The sequence below is a fragment of the Schistocerca nitens genome, chromosome 10 (genome assembly GCF_023898315.1).
Source record: "Schistocerca nitens isolate TAMUIC-IGC-003100 chromosome 10, iqSchNite1.1, whole genome shotgun sequence".
Classification (NCBI taxonomy): Eukaryota; Metazoa; Arthropoda; class Insecta; order Orthoptera; family Acrididae; genus Schistocerca; species Schistocerca nitens.
This window is the reverse complement of record NC_064623.1, coordinates 91,378,126-91,397,146: the sequence shown is the minus strand read 5'-3', so window position 1 is coordinate 91,397,146 and position 19,021 is coordinate 91,378,126. Positions and strand designations below refer to the sequence as shown.

General features: G+C 38.5%; 1 protein-coding gene across 11 annotated transcripts in view; it reads right to left on the bottom strand.

The window, feature by feature from the left end:
- The window catches only part of LOC126210633 (zinc finger protein 239-like), a 468,318-nt gene that overhangs the window by 355,422 nt on the left and 93,875 nt on the right, over nucleotides 1-19,021 (bottom strand). For all 11 annotated transcript variants that reach the window (XR_007540715.1, XM_049939948.1, XM_049939947.1 and 8 more), the window contains 2 exons: nucleotides 17,168-17,236; nucleotides 10,770-10,838 (listed from right to left, as the gene is read on the bottom strand). Coding sequence is in view for 10 of the 11 variants with exons in the window: in XM_049939948.1 (XP_049795905.1) it covers nucleotides 10,770-10,838; nucleotides 17,168-17,236 (138 nt within the window). In the remaining variant the exon portion in view is untranslated. The remainder of the gene's footprint in view (nucleotides 1-10,769; nucleotides 10,839-17,167; nucleotides 17,237-19,021) is intronic.

Here is a 19,021-nt window from a genome sequence, read left to right as displayed (position 1 = left end):
TTACATTGTTTTAAGTCTTTACAGGAATATAATCAGACTTTAACTAGTACTTGGCATTCATGGCATCATTTTTGCTCAAAAAAGTTTAGAAATGGCATTCCATACAACTTCACCTTGTCTGTAATTGTCTTATAGATTTCAGCATGCTTTCTTTCAAGCCAACAGATAATATTGCACATAAATGGCCTTTACAGCATAGCCTCAATAAACTGCACAACAAAACTCACATGGACTCCAGCTGCTGGTTGGCTTCTAAATAGTGCACTGATTCCAAGAAGCAATGTGCTTTTATGCATGGGCTCCCTTTTATACGGAATTCTGTATGCACAAATGTGCATGCGTGGATGCACTATTGGAAACTTAAGTGCATGCACGAAGTTGAACAGAGAAAAGGCATTGTGTGGGTGCACCTTTAAATCAACTATGTAAGAAGTATCCTAATGCAATTAACTTGCTGATTTAATAAACAAGCTCTTGGTGCAGGAAAGAAGCAAAGAGATTCATTTCAATTGGATTACGCTGCTGTGGGAGTTTTGGCACCACCAGTGCTAATGCTGACAACTTCTGCAATAGCATTACATAATTACTAACTGACAGAAGTCATCTACGGGCTATACAAGGTCATCCAGATTCAGATTCAGATTCTTTATTGGTCATTCAGCATTATTACATGCAATAGACTTCGTCAGTTCACTTAACCTATTAATTTTACAAAATAAATTTTTACATATTTAAGTTGATATTGGGCATTTCTAAAAATTATTCTAATGAATAGAATGGATTAGTTAACAAGAAGTTATCAACATTGTCTTTAAATAATTTGTCAGGCTTGATTGACTCATTTTTAGACAATTTGTTATATATTTTAATTGCCATATACTTATGACTATTGTTAGTTTTAGCTAATCTGTTTTGTGGCAACAGCAGAGAAGTACACGTTCTTGTATAGTAGTCAGGGCTTTCATTTGTTACACTTAAATTAGGTAGTTCAGCAAGTATGTAGTTAACACTGTCAAGAATATATAAATTAATAACTGTTAAAATTCTATATTTAATGAACAATGGTTTACAATGTGTTCTATTATCTACCTTAGCCATTACTCTGATTGCTTTCTTCTGGATCACCATAATTTCATTTATTTTTCTGCTGTTTCCCCAGAGTATTAACCCATACCTTAAAACAGATTGAAAAAAGGCAAAGTACGCTGTCCTTATGTACTCAAATGTCACACAACACATCAGTCTCTTCAACAAATATAGAACTCTTGACAACCTAAGCACTATGTGATCATCATGAGAGTTCCATGTTAGACTGTTGTCAAGTACAATACCTAAAAACTTTGCCTTTTGTTTTTCTATTTTTGTAGTCTTTGATAGACTGAACCACATATTCTGGGTCTTTTCCTCATTCAATAGCAGACCATTGGCATTAAACCATGATGTTGCATTTTCTTTTGCCAATTTCATATCACTTACAAGGTTATCAAGTACATGGTTTACATATAGAAAAGTTGTGTCATCTGCATACATATATGTCTTTACATCTATATTTCCTGGTAAGTCATTTATGTGTACAAGGAAAAGAAGTGGTCCGAATTTAGATCCCTGTGGCACTCCGTGTTGAACCTCGAGTATGTTTGACAGATGACTTCCTGGACTCACCACCTGTTTCCTTTTATTGAGGTATGATTTGATGAGTTTTAAACTTTTATCACATATTCCATAGTACTCAAGTTTAGAGAGCAGAAGTGAGTGGTCAACACAGTCAAAAGCTTTGCTCAGATCACATAAGGTTACCTGTGTGTGCGCATGGTCCTCAAATGCTGCTAGAATGTCTCTGACTAAGAGCTCTATGGCATGTATAGCTGACCTTCCTTTTCTGTAACCAAACTGTGATGCACTTAACATACCATTTAGATCTAGGTACTCATACATCTGCTTATATATTATGCCTTAAAAGACTTTTCCTAGTACTGGAATTAGTGAAATTGGTCTGTAGTTTGCAGGATCTGATTTGACACCCTTCTTAAAGACTGGAGTTACCTTGGATAGTTTGAGAGGATCAGGAAAAAACCCTTCTATGAGACACAGGTTTATAGAATATGTTAATGGAGCTGCAATGTAATGTATAATTTCTTTCAATAGATTGTTTGACATATTAAAAATATCTGTACTGTATGAATTTTTCATTTCTTTGACTATTTTAAGAACTTCATGTTGGCATACCTCTTTGAAGTGTTTCAATGATGATCTGGCCCTATTATGGTTTAGGTTTGCTCTCTTAAGATAATCTATACATATTACATTGGGTTTACTGACCAGCTACCAGCTTTTTGATATCATCAACACAGCTTACAAAATATTTATTGAATGTATCTACTGGTATTGGGACTGTCTTGTTGAAGTTTCTGACTTCACCTTTAACAGTATTAATTACTGACCAGGCTGTTTTGCATTGGTTTTTACTATTTTTTCTGAAATTTGTGTTGTATCTTTTTTTTGCCAATTGCAACTCTTTCTTATACAGTTTCTTAGTGATTTTTTCGAGATCCTTAATTTCATTAGAATTGTTTACTTTGGCAAGGCGCTTCAACAGCAGTAGCTTATTTTTTAGATCCTCCAGTTCTTTGGTGTACCAAAATTTACCCTTTCTTGTTTTATGGTATTTCTTTTGAACAAGATGGGCTTTTAAAATACCTGTTAAGTAATTGTGGAATGTTTCATAAACTGTTTGGGCACTGGAATCACAGTTTTGAAATAATTTGTCCCAGTTGTTATGCTCAGCTGGTGTGTTAGTTTTATGAGATTGCGTTTTGTTAATATTAAGGTATTAGGTTTTGTTAACTTTTGTGCAGACTTGCTCTCATCCCCTTTTATAAAATATCTTAACTCTACTGTTAACATGGAGTGGTCTGAGAAAACAAATTCCTTTACCTTGGTGGAGTACATATCATGTGCACAGTTGACAAAATCATTATCCAAGCATGCTTGTAGTCTTGTTGGTTCTGAATTTACATGATGGAAGATGTGCTGCCTTAGCATATTCAGTAACTTATTTACACTGGGTTTGTTACACGTTACATCATAGCTTGAATTAAAGTCTCCCCCAATTACAGTTACATACTGTTTCCATTTCGTTATGTAGCAGAGTACACTGTCTAAATTATCTAAAAAAGTTTTATCATCTGAGTCAGGGGAATGGTAGATACATACTATGATAAGTTTCATTATATCACATATGATCCCGGTAATTTCAAAGTGTTTCTCTACACATGCCCAACTAAGATCTAGTTCTCTACACTCTATTTCATTTGAAACATAGATAACAGTACCACCATTACGGTACTGAGATCTGCAAAAACTGTTTCCATGTTTATAACCTTCTGGTACATAGTATTGTATTTGTTCTGGTTTAAGCCAATGTTCTGATACACATAAGAAAGAATACTTATTCTGTGGCAATGACTCCTCCAGAATTTCAACTTTATTTTCAAGACCCTGAATGTTTAAAAATAGGATGTTGTTGTAACTTATCTGTGAGTTAGCAGGCTGGTTTTTCACATTTTTATTTCCTTCTTGGCTTGAAACCATAAAAAATTATCACTGAATGACACAGATGTATTTTTCCTTTGGCTCCTCCTTAAGCATTGCTGTGTTGCTGCTCCAGTCGTCGTTGGTTCTGCTACTGCTGCTGCTTCTGTTGATAATGATGGTGCTGCTGCTGTTTCACTTATTTCTGGTGTTTGTTGTTCCACAACTGATGTGCCTTTCTGTGAATTATTAACATTTGGAGTGTTCACTTGCATTAATAAAATTTCACATTTGTCTTGGAGAGGTGTAGCTTCACTGACAGCAGATTTCACATTGGAGTCTACAGGTAACAAATACTTCCTGTCCATGAGAGGTATGACTTTTCTATCATCACACTGCACATTTGAGATTTTATTTGCAAGTTCTAAAATTTTTGTTACTATTACGTTTTTTCCAAGTACATTTAGATGAGAACCATGTGTTGTGTGAAATCTTTTCCATAATTGCTGATGTTCACAAATGTTACATTTTCAAACCGCTTGCAAATATTTTGCATCTCTTTATTTGCAGTTCCAATTTCTTTATTTACACAGGACCATTCTACCAAGTCGTAACAGTGTGGCACTGAAAAAACAATAACATTTGTTCCTCTCAGCTCATATAGTTTTCTTTTCAGCAAGATTAAGAGTTTTTTTTTTTTTTTTTTTTTTTTTTTTTTTTTGTTCCTAGCTATATCATTTGATCCCGGCAGGGAGATGGAAAAGTCCTTTTTGCTCAATGAGGAAATTTTTTCTTGACTCATTGACCTAGCAGCACTGAATTTTGCTCCTGGTTCTATTGTACAGTTAAAATTAAAATTCTGATTACTTGTTCGCCGAAATTCAGTGGCTATATTTCGTCCTTGGCTGTCGGCATACAGTTCAATTTTACCGGTACTTGCTGTTCTGAGATTACCTGTTTTCTGCCTAACTTTGCAGTAAGTGAAGTCTTGTTTGGCACTATTTATTATGTCTTTTTGGCTAACACATGTCGATATTGTCTCAGTAGAGCAGCTTAGCAGTGGAAGATTTTTTGTGAGCACTTTCGCATATGATCTTTTACTTAACTGCTGCTGAAATATTCCATGTTTTACCTTATTCACAAAGTCGTTTGGTTTTCCACATGGTACACTCGCACTGTTAACTTCACTTTCACAATCCGTAGTCGAAAGAGCTTGAAAGTAATTTTCGTTCACTACATTTATGTTTCTTTCGCCGTTTTCTGTATCTTGTATTATCTGTTTGCATCTTTCGTACTTCACTTCCGTCCAATTCTCCAACATACTCGTACTTTCATGGTGCGAGTTTTTCACGTTCTGTTCACTTTTTTCTTCTTTAAGTTTCTTGATATCCATCTTCAAGGAACTGATAATAAATTGTAAACTAGACACCCATTCGCTGAGCTTTGTAATTTCATCCTTACAACTGTCACAATTTTTCTTTTTCACGGCAAAATTCACACTTTTTCTCGGAGACGCACAACGAATTTTTACACTAGCCGCCATCTTACATCACTACAGCAGTTAAGACAGTCAGTTGCTCCTAAAAAAGATGATACAGATAATCCTCAAAAGTTCAAGGTTTTACCCTGAATTGAAGTGGCAAGAAGTCTGAGAATGATTTATACAATAGTGGCCTTGCAAAAGTCTTTGTTCTCATATACATTCTTGGTTCTATTTAGTTTTAAGGAGGACCATGGCTCAAAATCCTCAACAGGAACAGAAATGCAAAAATTTATATTTTCCACAAATACTGCTGTGAAGTCTTGTGACTATCTTCCCAGTGCTCTTTGAGCAAGTCATTAGAAAACACCTGTCTAAGGCATTGATTATGTTTCTTTTATAAATTTTATAATCTGTACACAGTTGCTCAGCAAGTCTTACTGTCAACATTTGACTGTCTGTTTCAGATAAATTACTTATAAGTAAACTGATAATTGTTAACTGTTATGCAAAGCATCCTACATAATGTCAGAATATTTACTTTACAGTCAATATAGATACTGCAAAGTAATAAGCAAAAAAAAGATTGCCAGCCTTAGTTCTCATATATGTGTCTTTGTCAGTCTTCATTCTGTGGGTGTTTTAAATTATCATAATGTCCAAATATTTACTTTATAATTGAGATAGATACTGCAAATTAATAAACAATATGGTTTTTCAATCTCAGTTCTCAATATCTCTTCATCACTCTTCATTCTATGGGTGTTCATTTAAATGATCATTTTTACAGGAACAGACAGGGTTGTTAAACACACACTGCATGCATAAGGCAAAATTCTTGTGTCAAAATCTGCTCACACATCCGATTCCATATGCCAGTAAGTATCAAATAAATTTTATCTTCAACTATTCAGTTATCCAACAAATACTTTAGGAGTAACGGATACCATTCACCAAAAATCAGAAGCCTGAAGTTGTTGACAGACATACACGAGAAAGCAAAAACTTGCTAGTTTTTGGACAATCTCACACACACACACACACACACACACACACACACAGGATGAACATTAATAACACTGACAAATTGCACGGACGGATTCCTGACTGGAAATGAAGGAAAAAGGTCCTATGAACATGTGTCAGGAAATGGTTCTGCATCTCTACCATTTCCATCTGCTTGACCACACACAAACACCATCACTGCTTGTTCCCAACATGAATACCAGACCATTCTTCTGCTCCGTCAATCTCACAGCCTGCAATAGACAAAGAACACATGACGTGGTCAGAGGGGCTGTCATTTGTCAGTGCCAGCTACTGTGGCAAGAATGCATCTCCAGACCCATGTTCATAACCCCTTTTCCCCTCCATTTCCTCAGGAACCTCTCCCTATAGTTTGTCTGTTTTATTAATGTTCACACTGTATAGGCACATATGCCTACCTACACTGGTGCAAGCTGGGCGCACAATGTTAGTGCTGCATTATAGCAGGTGGACTAGGTTTGGGTGGGGGTTGTGTTAGTTGGAATGGGTATGGGAGGGAGGGGGAGGAGGGGGGAGGGGGGGGGGGGGAGAGAGAGAGAGAGAGAGAGAGAGAGAGAGAGAGAGAGAGAGAGAAGTGGCTCCGAGGATGGGCAGTTTGCCAGCCAGGATTGCAGGAAGGAAGGGTGGCAGGTGCACAGGCTAGACATGTGATGCACAGTTGTCAGGTACAGTGGGGTGTGTCATACGCTGAAGGTGATGTGGAGACTTGAATTGAGAGGGAGTGACAGGACGGAGGAAGGGGGAACTGTCAGATAGCAGGTGTGGGCACAGTGAGTCACCAGAGATTGAGGCCAGGAGAATTACAGGAGTGAACGATGTGTTGTGAGGGTAACTCCCATCTACGTAGTTGAGAGAAGCTGATGGTGAAGAGGAGGATCCAGATGGTCCAGGTAAAGAAGCCACTGAAATTGAGCTGTTATCTCCAGGCGTGTGTTGTGCCACCATGTGGTTGACTTTGTTCCTGGCCAAAGTTTGGCAGTGGCTGTTGATCCTGGTGGACAACTAGTTGGTAGTCATACCAATATAAAAAGCTGTGCAATGACAGCACCAGAGATAATACATGAAATGGCTGTTTTCACAGGTGGCCCAGCCTCTGAGGGAATAGGATTAAGGCTATGATAAGACTGGAGAGTAAGTTCTGGGTGGGAGGATTGGACAAGTCTTGCACCTAGGTCTTTCACAGGGATATGACCCATGTGGCATGGAGTTCAGAGCAGCACAGTTTGGACTAGGATGATGTGTAGGTACCTAGTCCATCCCTGTGCCACTCTCACTCCCTCTCCAAAATGCCTGCCACTGATGGATCATCTCACTGTGGAACACCAAGGTGCAAGACCTACTGAAGTCTGGTTGCAGGCTTATCCTATCGCATCAGAGGCAAAGCCACCTGTGATGGCAGCCATGCTATACCAGCTCTACTGCAAATACTGCACTTTTTTTTATGTTGGTATGACTACGAACCAGCTGTTCTCCAACAAACTGTGGCCAAGAAAAAAATTGACCACCCAGTGGCACAACACACAGCTGAGCATATGCTCAATTTCAATGGCTGCTTAACAACCCTGGGTCCTTCCCTCCACCACCAGCTTCTCTGAGCAACACAGATGGGAGCTATCCTCACAACACATCCTTTGCTCCCGTAATCATCCTAGTCTCAGTCTCCTGTAACCCACTGTCCCCACACCTGTCACCAAACAGTTTCCCCGCCCTCCATCCAATGACATCTGCCCAATTCATGTTGCCATATCACCATCAGTGTGTGTAACTCCCCACTGGCTCTGACAACTGTGCACCATTTGACTACCTGGTGCACCTGCCATCCCTCCCTCCTACAGTTCTAACTGGGAAACCGCACTCCCTCTGAGCTGCTAGCCACCCATTACAACCCCCCCTTTCCTGCCACCCACCTGTCTCCATTTACTCCCCCAACTAGCACAGATCCCCCCCCCCCCCCCCCAACCTAATACACCTGCCAAAATGCAGCATTAACAGTGTTCGTTCAGCTAGTGCCATGTAAGTGCATGAGTACATGTGTGGAGCGTGTGCACACTTCCATGTATACTCTAGCTAAAAAGTATTACTTCAAAAGCTAACAAGTTTTCTTTCTTTTTTGTGTGTGCCTGTCGACGACTTGACACTTCTGCTTTACAGTGCTTTGTCGCCTTTATACCTGAAGTGCTTACATTTAACAAGAACTTCTCTAGACAATTACTTAATAATTAATTATGATAATGATGCAGAAAAAACTGGGTGACCCAACTGCCTGTACAATGGCTGTATGAATAGTTCTGGGCCTCACCCAGAGATCGCAGCACTACTCACGTGATAGTTTGCCCTCATGTTGGTATGCATGCTAGTAGACTCCACATAAAATTGCAAGTCATTCAAGGTGGCAGCTCACTGTAGGTACATCATTTGAAACAACTATGGTGCATGTAGTGTTAGAAAAGGGAGGTGGAAATCAAGAATTGTGCAATGACTAAATGCTTCATAAAAGGAAGTTTAACATTGACTGAAATTCATTTGCGGCTAGTAAATGTCTATGGTAGCTCTTCACCTTCAGCTTATACCATTGAGGAATGGGCAGCCACACTTAAATGTGGTCGTTAGAGTGTCCAAGATGGTTCATACACAGGACATCAAAAAAGTGCAAGCACACTGGAAATTATCAACAAAGTGCATGATATGATTTTGGAACATCAGCATATGAAGGTGCATGAAAATGTTAATGTGCTATGAATATCAAAGAAATGGACTGGTCACATCTTGCACCAGGAACTGAACACGAGAATGCTTTGCAAAAGATGGGTCTCATGTGCTCAATTCACGTCACAAAAATATTCGCATGACGCTTTCCGAAACACGTGTGGTGCATTTTAAGGAAACAGAAATGGCTTTTAGCAATGACGTGACTGTGGATGAAACACGGATTCACCACTACACACCCAAATCCAAACAGCAGTCTATCCAGTGGACAAAAGCTGCTTCTTCATCTCTAAAGAGGGCAAGGACAGTGCCTGCAGGAAAGATCATGGTGTCAGTGTTTTGGGATGTAAGAAGAATTTTGTTGCTTGATACCTTGAAAAAGGTAAAACCATAACTGGAGAATACTGCTCTCAGCTTTTAACAAAACTGGATGCAACCAGTCATGAAAACAGACCAGGTTTAAAGAAAGAGAAAAATCATCTTCCATCAGACAATGCACCCACCCACAAATGTGTCTTAGCAATTGGGAAATTGAGGGATTTACGCTATTAAGTGCTGGTACTTCCACCCTATTTCCCAGCTTTGTCTTTCTCGGACTTCCATCTATTCTCAAAACTGAAGAAATTCCTTGCTGGTCAGAGCTTTTCATTGAACCAAATAGCCACTGGGCTCTAGATGGGTACTTCACAGCATTTCCACAGGAACACTACAGAGCAAAGATAATGGTATTGGAACACCACTGGTTGAAATTTACTCATATTAGAGGAGATTATGTTGAAAAGTAAAACATCTTTGGAAGCATGAATTTTCATTGTCACTATCAGGCCAAGAACTTTTCAGGTCATCCTCACATGTGGTGCAACATATTGACCTTTTATGCCAAACATTAGGAAACCAGTTAATACCGCGAGAACAAATGTCATAAGTTTTTAATTATGATCAAAAGTGAACAGTGTATCTTGCACTAGTGCATCAGTAGCTGACACTTTTTTTTTTTTTAACAAAAGACGAAAAGAAAAAAGGAAAAGGCGTTTTGATTCTGTGCAGTTCCTCTCATAAGGATTCACATAAAGTGGTGTTCAAGAGTAAGAAAATACTGTAACTGCCACCAATATATAATACTAAAACTGTAAAACTAATTTTAATGTAAATGTGGCTCATTAATTTAAAAAAGAATGAAAATATTTTTAACATTAGGAAACACTGTGTCTATCACCTAGCATGGCATCATACTAATGGTGCAGGTGACAGTCCCTCTGACATGGGCTCAAAATTTTTAACAAATTTCCAAAGTATCTGTAAAGTGAAGCTGCTTTCAGGGGGTATCTTATTAATCAGTGTTTTATAGTATTAAATAATACCTCTGAGAGAATCAGAATACCTTTTATTTGTACCATATTATTTTTGGACCATGTCACTCATAAGTGATCAAAAAATGGAAAATCCACTATGGAATGTAACAATATCATGAAAAGGAAACTTGTGACTCACCATACGGTCGAAAATAGACACACACACACACACACACACACACACACACACACACAAAAAAAAACTGCAACTTTCTCTCTCTCTCTCTCTCTCTCTCTCTCTCTCTCTCTCTCTCTCCCTCACACACACACACACACACACACACACTACGCACACACGCACACACAAATGCAGTCTCGGAAAACTGAAGCTACACTATGGCTTACGGGCCAAAAGCTTTAGTTCTGACAGTCTTTTTGTTGTGCCTATCTGTGACTCAGCACCTCCGCTATATGGTAAGAGGCAACTTGCCTTTTCATAATATTGGTATTCATAAGTAATTGAGATACAGTGTGTTCTTGTGGCCCTTTTCAAAAAGGTATGACACGATTTGCAACATTTGTTCAAAATCCAAAACAAATCTCTTATTTTTATACGAGAATAAATAAGTAGATAAATAAATCAATGTTCCATGCTATGCAATGTAATTATCCACAGCAACATAAGAAGAATACAAAAGCAAAGGTGCACTCACCTTTTTATTGACGCTTAAGGGATCCCGCACACTATCGTGGCCCTCTGGAACCTCCCAATCCCGCAGACACTGAAAAGAGGTATACTGAGTTATTCTCATGTGAGCTACAATGTATAGATACATGCTTAACACTTTGTGGACCAAGCCCACGCATATCTTGGGGCTCAACTCTGTGTTAAATGGATCACACCCAAGTCAGGTCAGTTTCATAGTTTTCTGTAATTTTACTACATGTTTGTTGAGTAAGAAATTTTGAAAGGCCAAGAGGAAGAAATTGCTCAACAAATCACCTTGCACTTTTTTCTTGGGAGGATAACTATACTTTCTGTCATCAGCTGTCATCAGTATTTTATACCTAAGAACTAAAGTAAATATGAAAAATAAATCTTGGAGCTTGCCCTGTTTGTGGTATGTGTTACCCTCGAAGATATACCAATTACAAATGTGATAGTAATGCTTTAAAAATGGAATAAATGGCTCTTCTCCTAGGCCCATCCTCAGTGAGTGGTCTCCTAAGTGTTAATTGATGTCATGACCACCATAAAACTGTTCTTTTTTTTCCCCCTTCTACAATGTGCAGCAAACAATGTAAGCAGAGCCAGATCAATGTAATTTGATGACATTTGGAATTAAAAGTCGTTTTACGTAAGAGTGGGGGCTACCAAATGAATTTATTTATGTTAGGTTCATTATTGAACACAATAAAACAACAAGCTTGTAGTTCAGCATAAAGAAGGGAAACAACTTCCCATTACACTAAGCACTGAGGATAAACCTGTAGACTCTGGAACAATCATACAGGATTCAGGGATGCACATTAACTGTTAATTAACATGGAATGAACACACAAAGATACTGGCAAAAAGAATGTCATCAGTATGTTATGCTCTCAGGGTTCTGTCAGCAGTTTGTAACAGCCAATATCTTGTGTTGATATACTACTCCTACTTACAATCAATTTGTAGCTATGGGATTCTTTTCTGGGATTCATACGCACAAAACCTGGACAAAATGTTCAAACTACAGAAAAGAATAATAACTAAAATTACTAGTCATGCTCACTGTCAAGAACTATTTAAAAAATTGAATATGCTTGCTGCACCACATTATGACACATAACAAACTATTGCGCATCTCAGACAAAACATTAATAATTATTCTGCTAATAGTTCTATGCATAATCATGGAACAAGTCCCAGTTTGGACTTGCACTCACAAAGGCAAAACAAACAAACAACTCAAAATAGAATATTCTATCAAGCAACACAGAAGAAAAATATCACGAAAACAAAAGGCAACTAAACCATACTTCATAAGTAATGCATACTGCACAGTTAAAGATTATTTAGAGTACCCAGAATTGGGTTTATCACAAAAGGGACAACTACAACACCATGTCACATAAAATATGTTCATAGTGCAATGATTTTACAAGAAAATCATAAGCAAAAATCCATAGCTCATAACAGTAATATATCATTCTCCTGGGCTCAACATCTCATTCTTGCTCGCTCTGTTTTATAGATAGACTGAAGGGAAGATACGGAGTTGTGCATGGGTCAGAAAAGCACTTGTACAAGCCAGGAGTCAAATTCCCAGAGAAATAGAAGGCAGAGCAAGTGACATGGCACCATGTTCATGGTCCTAGAACCACCAATGGGTGTCTGTATTGTGTGCAGCAATGCAATGCAAAGCTATGTTTCATATTATAAGCTTCCTTGTGAAAACTGAGTGTGATCATAATAGCATTGTACAATAGAGATCAACTGAATGAGGCAGTCCAGTTCCATATTTGGAAAAATGGAGTTTGCTCTGTCCAGCCATCCTCAGTTTGGTTTTCTGTGATGTTCCCAAATTGTTTCAGGCAAATACCAGGATGATTCCTTTAACAAGGCCACAGACAACCATCTGTCCTATCTTTGTAAAAACATACTTATATAATACAAAGTTGTGGGGTAACAACTCAAAAAAAGATAGTTCTTCATTGCTCACAAACATGCTGTAAGAACAATATGTGGTGTTGATCCAAGAGCATCTTTAAGACATCTGTTCAACAAGATGGAATCTCAACCATGTAGGAAAAGATAGATTGTTACTTACTGTAAAGATGACTCATTAAGTTGCAGACAGGCACAATTAAATGACACTTACACACAAGTTTTTGGTAAAAGCCTTCATCAGAACAAAAAAGAGAAATGCTCATCATTCATTCACACAAGCAAGCACACCTCACACACACAACTGTCAGAGCTCGCGGTCATGTGTGCATGAGGTGCGCTTGCTTGTGTGAATGAGAGGTGTGTGTTTCTCTTTCTTTTTCTGATGAAGGCTTTGGCCAAAAGCCTATCTCTTAATTGCAGCTCTCTGCAACTTAACATGTCATCTTATAGGTGAGAAGCAATCTATCCTTTCCTGCACTGTTAATTTTGAAGAAAATCTTCAGACCGCAGAAAGCAGAACTCAGTAATCTGCAGTGTACATCCCAGAACATATCATTGTGGCCTTTTCAGACAGTTGATACTGTGACCACAACTTCTCAAAACATGTATTTTCTTATTTGTTTTGTTTTAAATATTTCATCTATGAGATAAATAGTGTATATCACGACCCAATAGCAGACAAAAACCAATATATCCAATGTGAGCTAATGTACTAGCCAGAAGCACTAAACAGGGTGAAGTGTGAAAGCATGAAAATTCTTAGTTTTCTCTAAAGCAATACTGAATCCATGGAATGGAACACTTTTGATTAAAATGTAGCTTGAGAAAGTAACTTCTAGATGTGCCACTCTTCTCTTTGGATAAATTCTTTGCAAAAAGAAAATAAAGTATAAAACTTCTGTTCATGTCTGTGCAAAAGTGATAAAAAATTATTATGTAATTATTAAATGACCCAGTGTTCAGAATTTTAATTTTTTATATCTTTCCTTGTACCATTTCACTCATTCTGCCTAGAATTTACCATTTCATAGTAATTTCCCTCCACAATAATAGTGAAGCTGACGAAGGGAACAACTCAAGTAACATATTAACAGCATCTTCCATCAGTTCTTAGGTAGAACAACATTATAATAATTGAAAAGCACCAGTTAGCTTTTGAAGTTGAGGATGGACACCACACATTATTCCTACAGAACTCTGGGCAATGAATACATTATGTCTGTATTGAATAATCTCAGAAAATTATTTCACATGACATCAGCAATTGAAAGTATGCAGAGCTAACATTCTAATGGTTTCATCGCCAAAAACAGCAATTACACATAAAGAAATATTGCTGCCCTCAAGCATTTGAGAACATCTATTACATGTCATTTCTGGTTCAGGTTCTGATCAACATGTGCACTCAGGAATTTTGAACAACCTGTTTTACATATTTCCTTTCTCCTGTACTCTATTCTTACTGACAAAGATATGTGCTGCTGAGCACAGAATTAAATTAACTGTGGTTTTTCTAAGTTTTATATGCCATTCATCAAGAACAAACCAATACCATTTTTGTATACTTTTTCCTTGCTCCTCCTGCTTCAACATGCTGGATAAAAGGAAATGATGATATCACAAGAAGGAACACTTCTGAAAGTTGGCCTAAACAGTTTCAGGGAAACTGCAGAAAAACTAAATATAAGTGGCTAAACAGAAATTTGAACTGCTGTCCTTACAAAAAAAAATGTTTGCAGGGGCTACTCATGTTTCCTAGTCAGATCTATGCAGTATTTATTGACTTCTGAAAAGCATTGACTCAGTACCTTACCCACACTTATTATCAGTAGTAAAGTCATACAGGACTTTGCATGACATTTGTGATGGTATTTAGGATTTCTCTATAGGGAAAATACAGCAAGGTATCTTCGATGAAGAGTCATCGACAGTTGTTCAAGTAACTTCAGGTGTGCTAAGGGAGATGTTTTGGAACACTTGCTGTTGATGCTACACATTAATGACCTTACAGACAATATTAACAGAGTAACCTCAGAGTTTCTGCAGATGACCGAGATACTTATAATGAAGTACTGCCTGAAAAAAGCTACACAAATATTCAATTTCATCTTTCTAAGATTTCAATGTGGCATACCTCTACATATCCATAAATTTAAAATTTTGCACTTCACAAAAGGAAAATATTTATTATCCAATGACTACAGTTTAACCATGTCACAGATGGAATGGGTCATCTCATACGAATACCTGGGTATAACACTCTGTAGGGATATCAAAGGGAACAATCACTTGTGCTCAGAAAGAGGTAAAACAGGTAGCACATATTGGTGGGATAGTATAGAAATGCAGTCAGTCTACAAAGAAGGCTGCTCGTTAAACATCCGTACATCCTATCATAGAATTTTACTAAAGTGTTGGGACCTGTACCAATTTAGACTAACGGGGGATATTTAAAGTATACAAAAATGACCAAGGATGTTCAGTGGGTTTATTGCACCCATGGGAGTCATGGAGGTGCTGAAGAAACTAAACTGGAAGCAAGGCAGGTGCAAAATACCTTGTGACAGCCTGCTTGCAAAGTATCAAGAACCAACTTTAAGAGATGAATCTGGAGATATACAACAACCCCTAGGTGTCACTCCCATAACAAATGCAAAGACAAGATTAGATTAATTAAAGCATGCACAAAGTCATTTAAGCAATCATTCTCCCTGTTCTTCACATTTGAAGCCCTAATATCTGGTACAAGAGAAATGGCCTCTTCCTTGCACTGCATAGTGTTTGAATGGATGTACATGTACAGGGTGTTTCAAAAATGACCGGTATATTTGAAACGGCAATAAAAACTAAACGAGCAGCAATAGAAATACACCGTTTGTTGCAATATGCTTGGGACAACAGTACATTTTCAGGCAGACAAACTTTCGAAATTACAGTAGTTACAATTTTCAACAACAGATGGCGCTGCGGTCTGGGAAACTCTATAGTACGATATTTTCCACATATCCACCATGCATAGCAATAATATGGCGTAGTCTCTGAATGAAATTACCCGAAACCTTTGACAACGTGTCTGGCGGAATGGCGTCACATGCAGGTGAGATGTACTGCTTCAGCTGTTCAATTGTTTCTGGATTCTGGCAGTACACCTTGTCTTTCAAGTGTCCCCACAGAAAGAAGTCACAGGGGTTCATGTCTGGCGAATAGGGAGGCCAATCCACGCCGCCTCCTGTATGTTTCGGATAGCCCAAAGCAATCACACGATCATCGAAATATTCATTCAAGAAATTAAAGACGTTGGCTGTGCGATGTGGCCGGGCACCATCTTGCATAAACCACGAGGTATTCGCAGTGTCGTCTAAGGCAGTTTGTACCGCCACAAATTCACGAAGAATGTCCAGATAGCGTGATGCAGTAATCGTTTCGGATATGAAAAATGGGCCAATGATTCCTTTGGAAGAAACGGCGGCCCAGACCAGTACTTTTTGAGGATGCAGGGACGATGGGACTGCAACATGGGGTTTTCCGTTCCCCATATGCGCCAGTTCTGTTTATTGACGAAGCCGTCCAGGTAAAAATAAGCTTCGTCAGTAAACCAAATGCTGCCCACATGCATATCGCCGTCATCAATTCTGTGCACTATATCGTTAGCGAATGTCTCTCGTACAGCAATGGTAGCGGCGCTGAGGGGTTGCCGCGTTTGAATTTTGTATGGATAGAGGTGTAAACTCTGGCGCATGAGACGATACATGGACGTTGGCGTCATTTGGACCGCAGCTGCAACACGGCGAACGGAAACCCGAGGCCGCTGTTGGATCACCTGCTGCACTAGCTGCGTGTTGCCCTCTGTGGTTGCCGTACGCGGTCGCCCTACTTTTCCAGCACGTTCATCCGTCACGTTCCCAGTCCGTTGAAATTGTTCAAACAGATCCTTTATTGTATCGCTTTTCGGTCCTTTGGTTACATTAAACCTCCATTGAAAACTTCGTCTTGTTGCAACAACACTGTGTTCTAGGCGGTGGAAATCCAACACCAGAAAAATCCTCTGTTCTAAGGAATAAACCATGTTGTCTACAGCACACTTGCACGTTGTGAACAGCACACGCTTACAGCAAAAAGACGACGTACAGAATGGCGCACCCACAGACTGCGTTGTCTTCTATATCTTTCACATCACTTGCAGCGCCATCTGTTGTTGAAAATTGTAACTACTGTAATTTCGAAAGTTTGTCCGCCTGAAAATGTACTGTTGTCCCAAGCATATTGCAACAAACGGTGTATTTCTATCGCTGCTCGTTTAGTTTTTATTGCCGTTTCAAATATACCGGTCATTTTTGAAACACCCTGTAGATGTAAAGGAGTGTTTAACAGCCATATGACACACATTGCCTCATGCTGTGCACAGTGGCTTGCACAGAATATATTTTTATGTAATAGCAGATGAATTTTAGCACTTACCAGAGTTTCTTCTTTAACAGATATGTACTCTATCTCTTGCTTAGGAGATGTGTGTGGTTCAGCTTCCACCTGAATAAAAAAAATAACTAGTTAAGTACAGGTGAAACATTACAAAAAGCAGAGATGAAACCAGACTACACAATATAAATGATTACGTCACAACAACTTCAGATCTCTGACAGACAGGCACTCGAATCAAAATTTGCTGTTTACTCTGAAAACCGTAGCTTACCCTGAGACTAGGGACACACACAAAATGAATTAAATGCACTGAAATTAAATAAGTTGACCAAATAGGATGAAATCAATCCACCACAATGCAGGTTTGGTGGCATTCTACATATTTTTCACTGGTCTCAATCTGTGTCTATATCACTGAAGATATACCTGCATCCTGTCACACTTTCTGAATTAATGACTTACTTCAATGCAATAGTTTTGGAACTCGGTCCTTCAGCAGATTGCAGTGAGGATTTCTTGTACAAATTTCATATTTTTGTAATTTGTTGGCTTAGAGATGTGGTGTTGTTCTTCATGTTCACTTTGACATATTTTGTAATCATTTTTGCTGTTAGAAATTTGTTTTCCTTTTTTTAAATACTACTGAAAGTCACACTTTTGAAAGCCAACAATGACATTATTTCATCCATTATGGTTTCAGAACACTGCAACTGTTTTCGTATCACTGCCAAAAAAACTGTAAATATGAGATTTGTAGGACATCCTCCTTCCACACCCTCCCCTCCTTAATAGATTAGGTGAGCACTACATGCAGGAAACAGCTACTAGGATTGCAGAATAAATGAGGTATGCACACATGTGCATTTTAGGATACAGCAGTACTTCCACAAGCCACAACTCATCTTACTTGTACACGATGACAATGCCCACATAGTACTAGGGACAGAGAGCTGGCTGAAACCAGATGTTAATGGCAATAAAATTCTAAATTCTATTTGGAATGTATATTGAAAAGATAGGTTAAGTGCTGGTGATAGAGGAGAGTTTATAGATGTAAAAAATATGATAAAATCTAGTGATATTAGTACAGATATCAAATGTGAAATAATTTGGGTGAAGATAAGTGTTCAAAGTGTATCAAACATCGTCATCAGATGCTTTTACATACCCCTGCTTCTGCAGCAGCAGTGGTGGAACATTTGAAAGGAAATTTTGAGAACAGTTAAATTTCTGGGTCATGTTATAGTATTAAAATGAAGATTTCAACTTTCCAGCAATAGACTGGCGAACTAAACTGGTTAAGACAGTTAGTAGGGACAGGGAATCTTGTAAATTTGTTCTAAATGCCTTACCGAAAAATAATCTCGAGCAGCTAATCAGACAACTGACTCTTGGTAACAATATATCAGATCTGCTGGTCACCAACAGGCCTGAAATTTTCAACTCAGCTCACCTAGAACAGGAAGTCAATGTTCATAATGCCTTTACAGCATCACTGGATATGGCTGTACATAGGAATATTAAGAAGGGTAAGAAAATATTTCTGCTCAGTGATAGTGACAAGAAACAGGTTTCAGATTACCTGAGCAGTCAAGATGAAAGTTTCACCTCCAGCACTGATACTGTTGAGCAACACTGGACAGTGTTCAAGAGTATTGCAGAATTTGCTTTAGACAGGACTATCGAAAGCAAAGGTGTGATGAATGAGAAAGACCTGGCGTGGCTTGACAGCCATGTGTATGTGGTGCACACAAGAGTTTTAGATTAGGCAGCACTCCAACCAGTCCAGATAATGATAACTGCAGGGAACCAAGAAGTATCAGTGTAAGATCCAGACAAATGCTTCCCACAGGTGAGATTATTAAAATCCTAGTGGTTAACTTCCAAAGTATT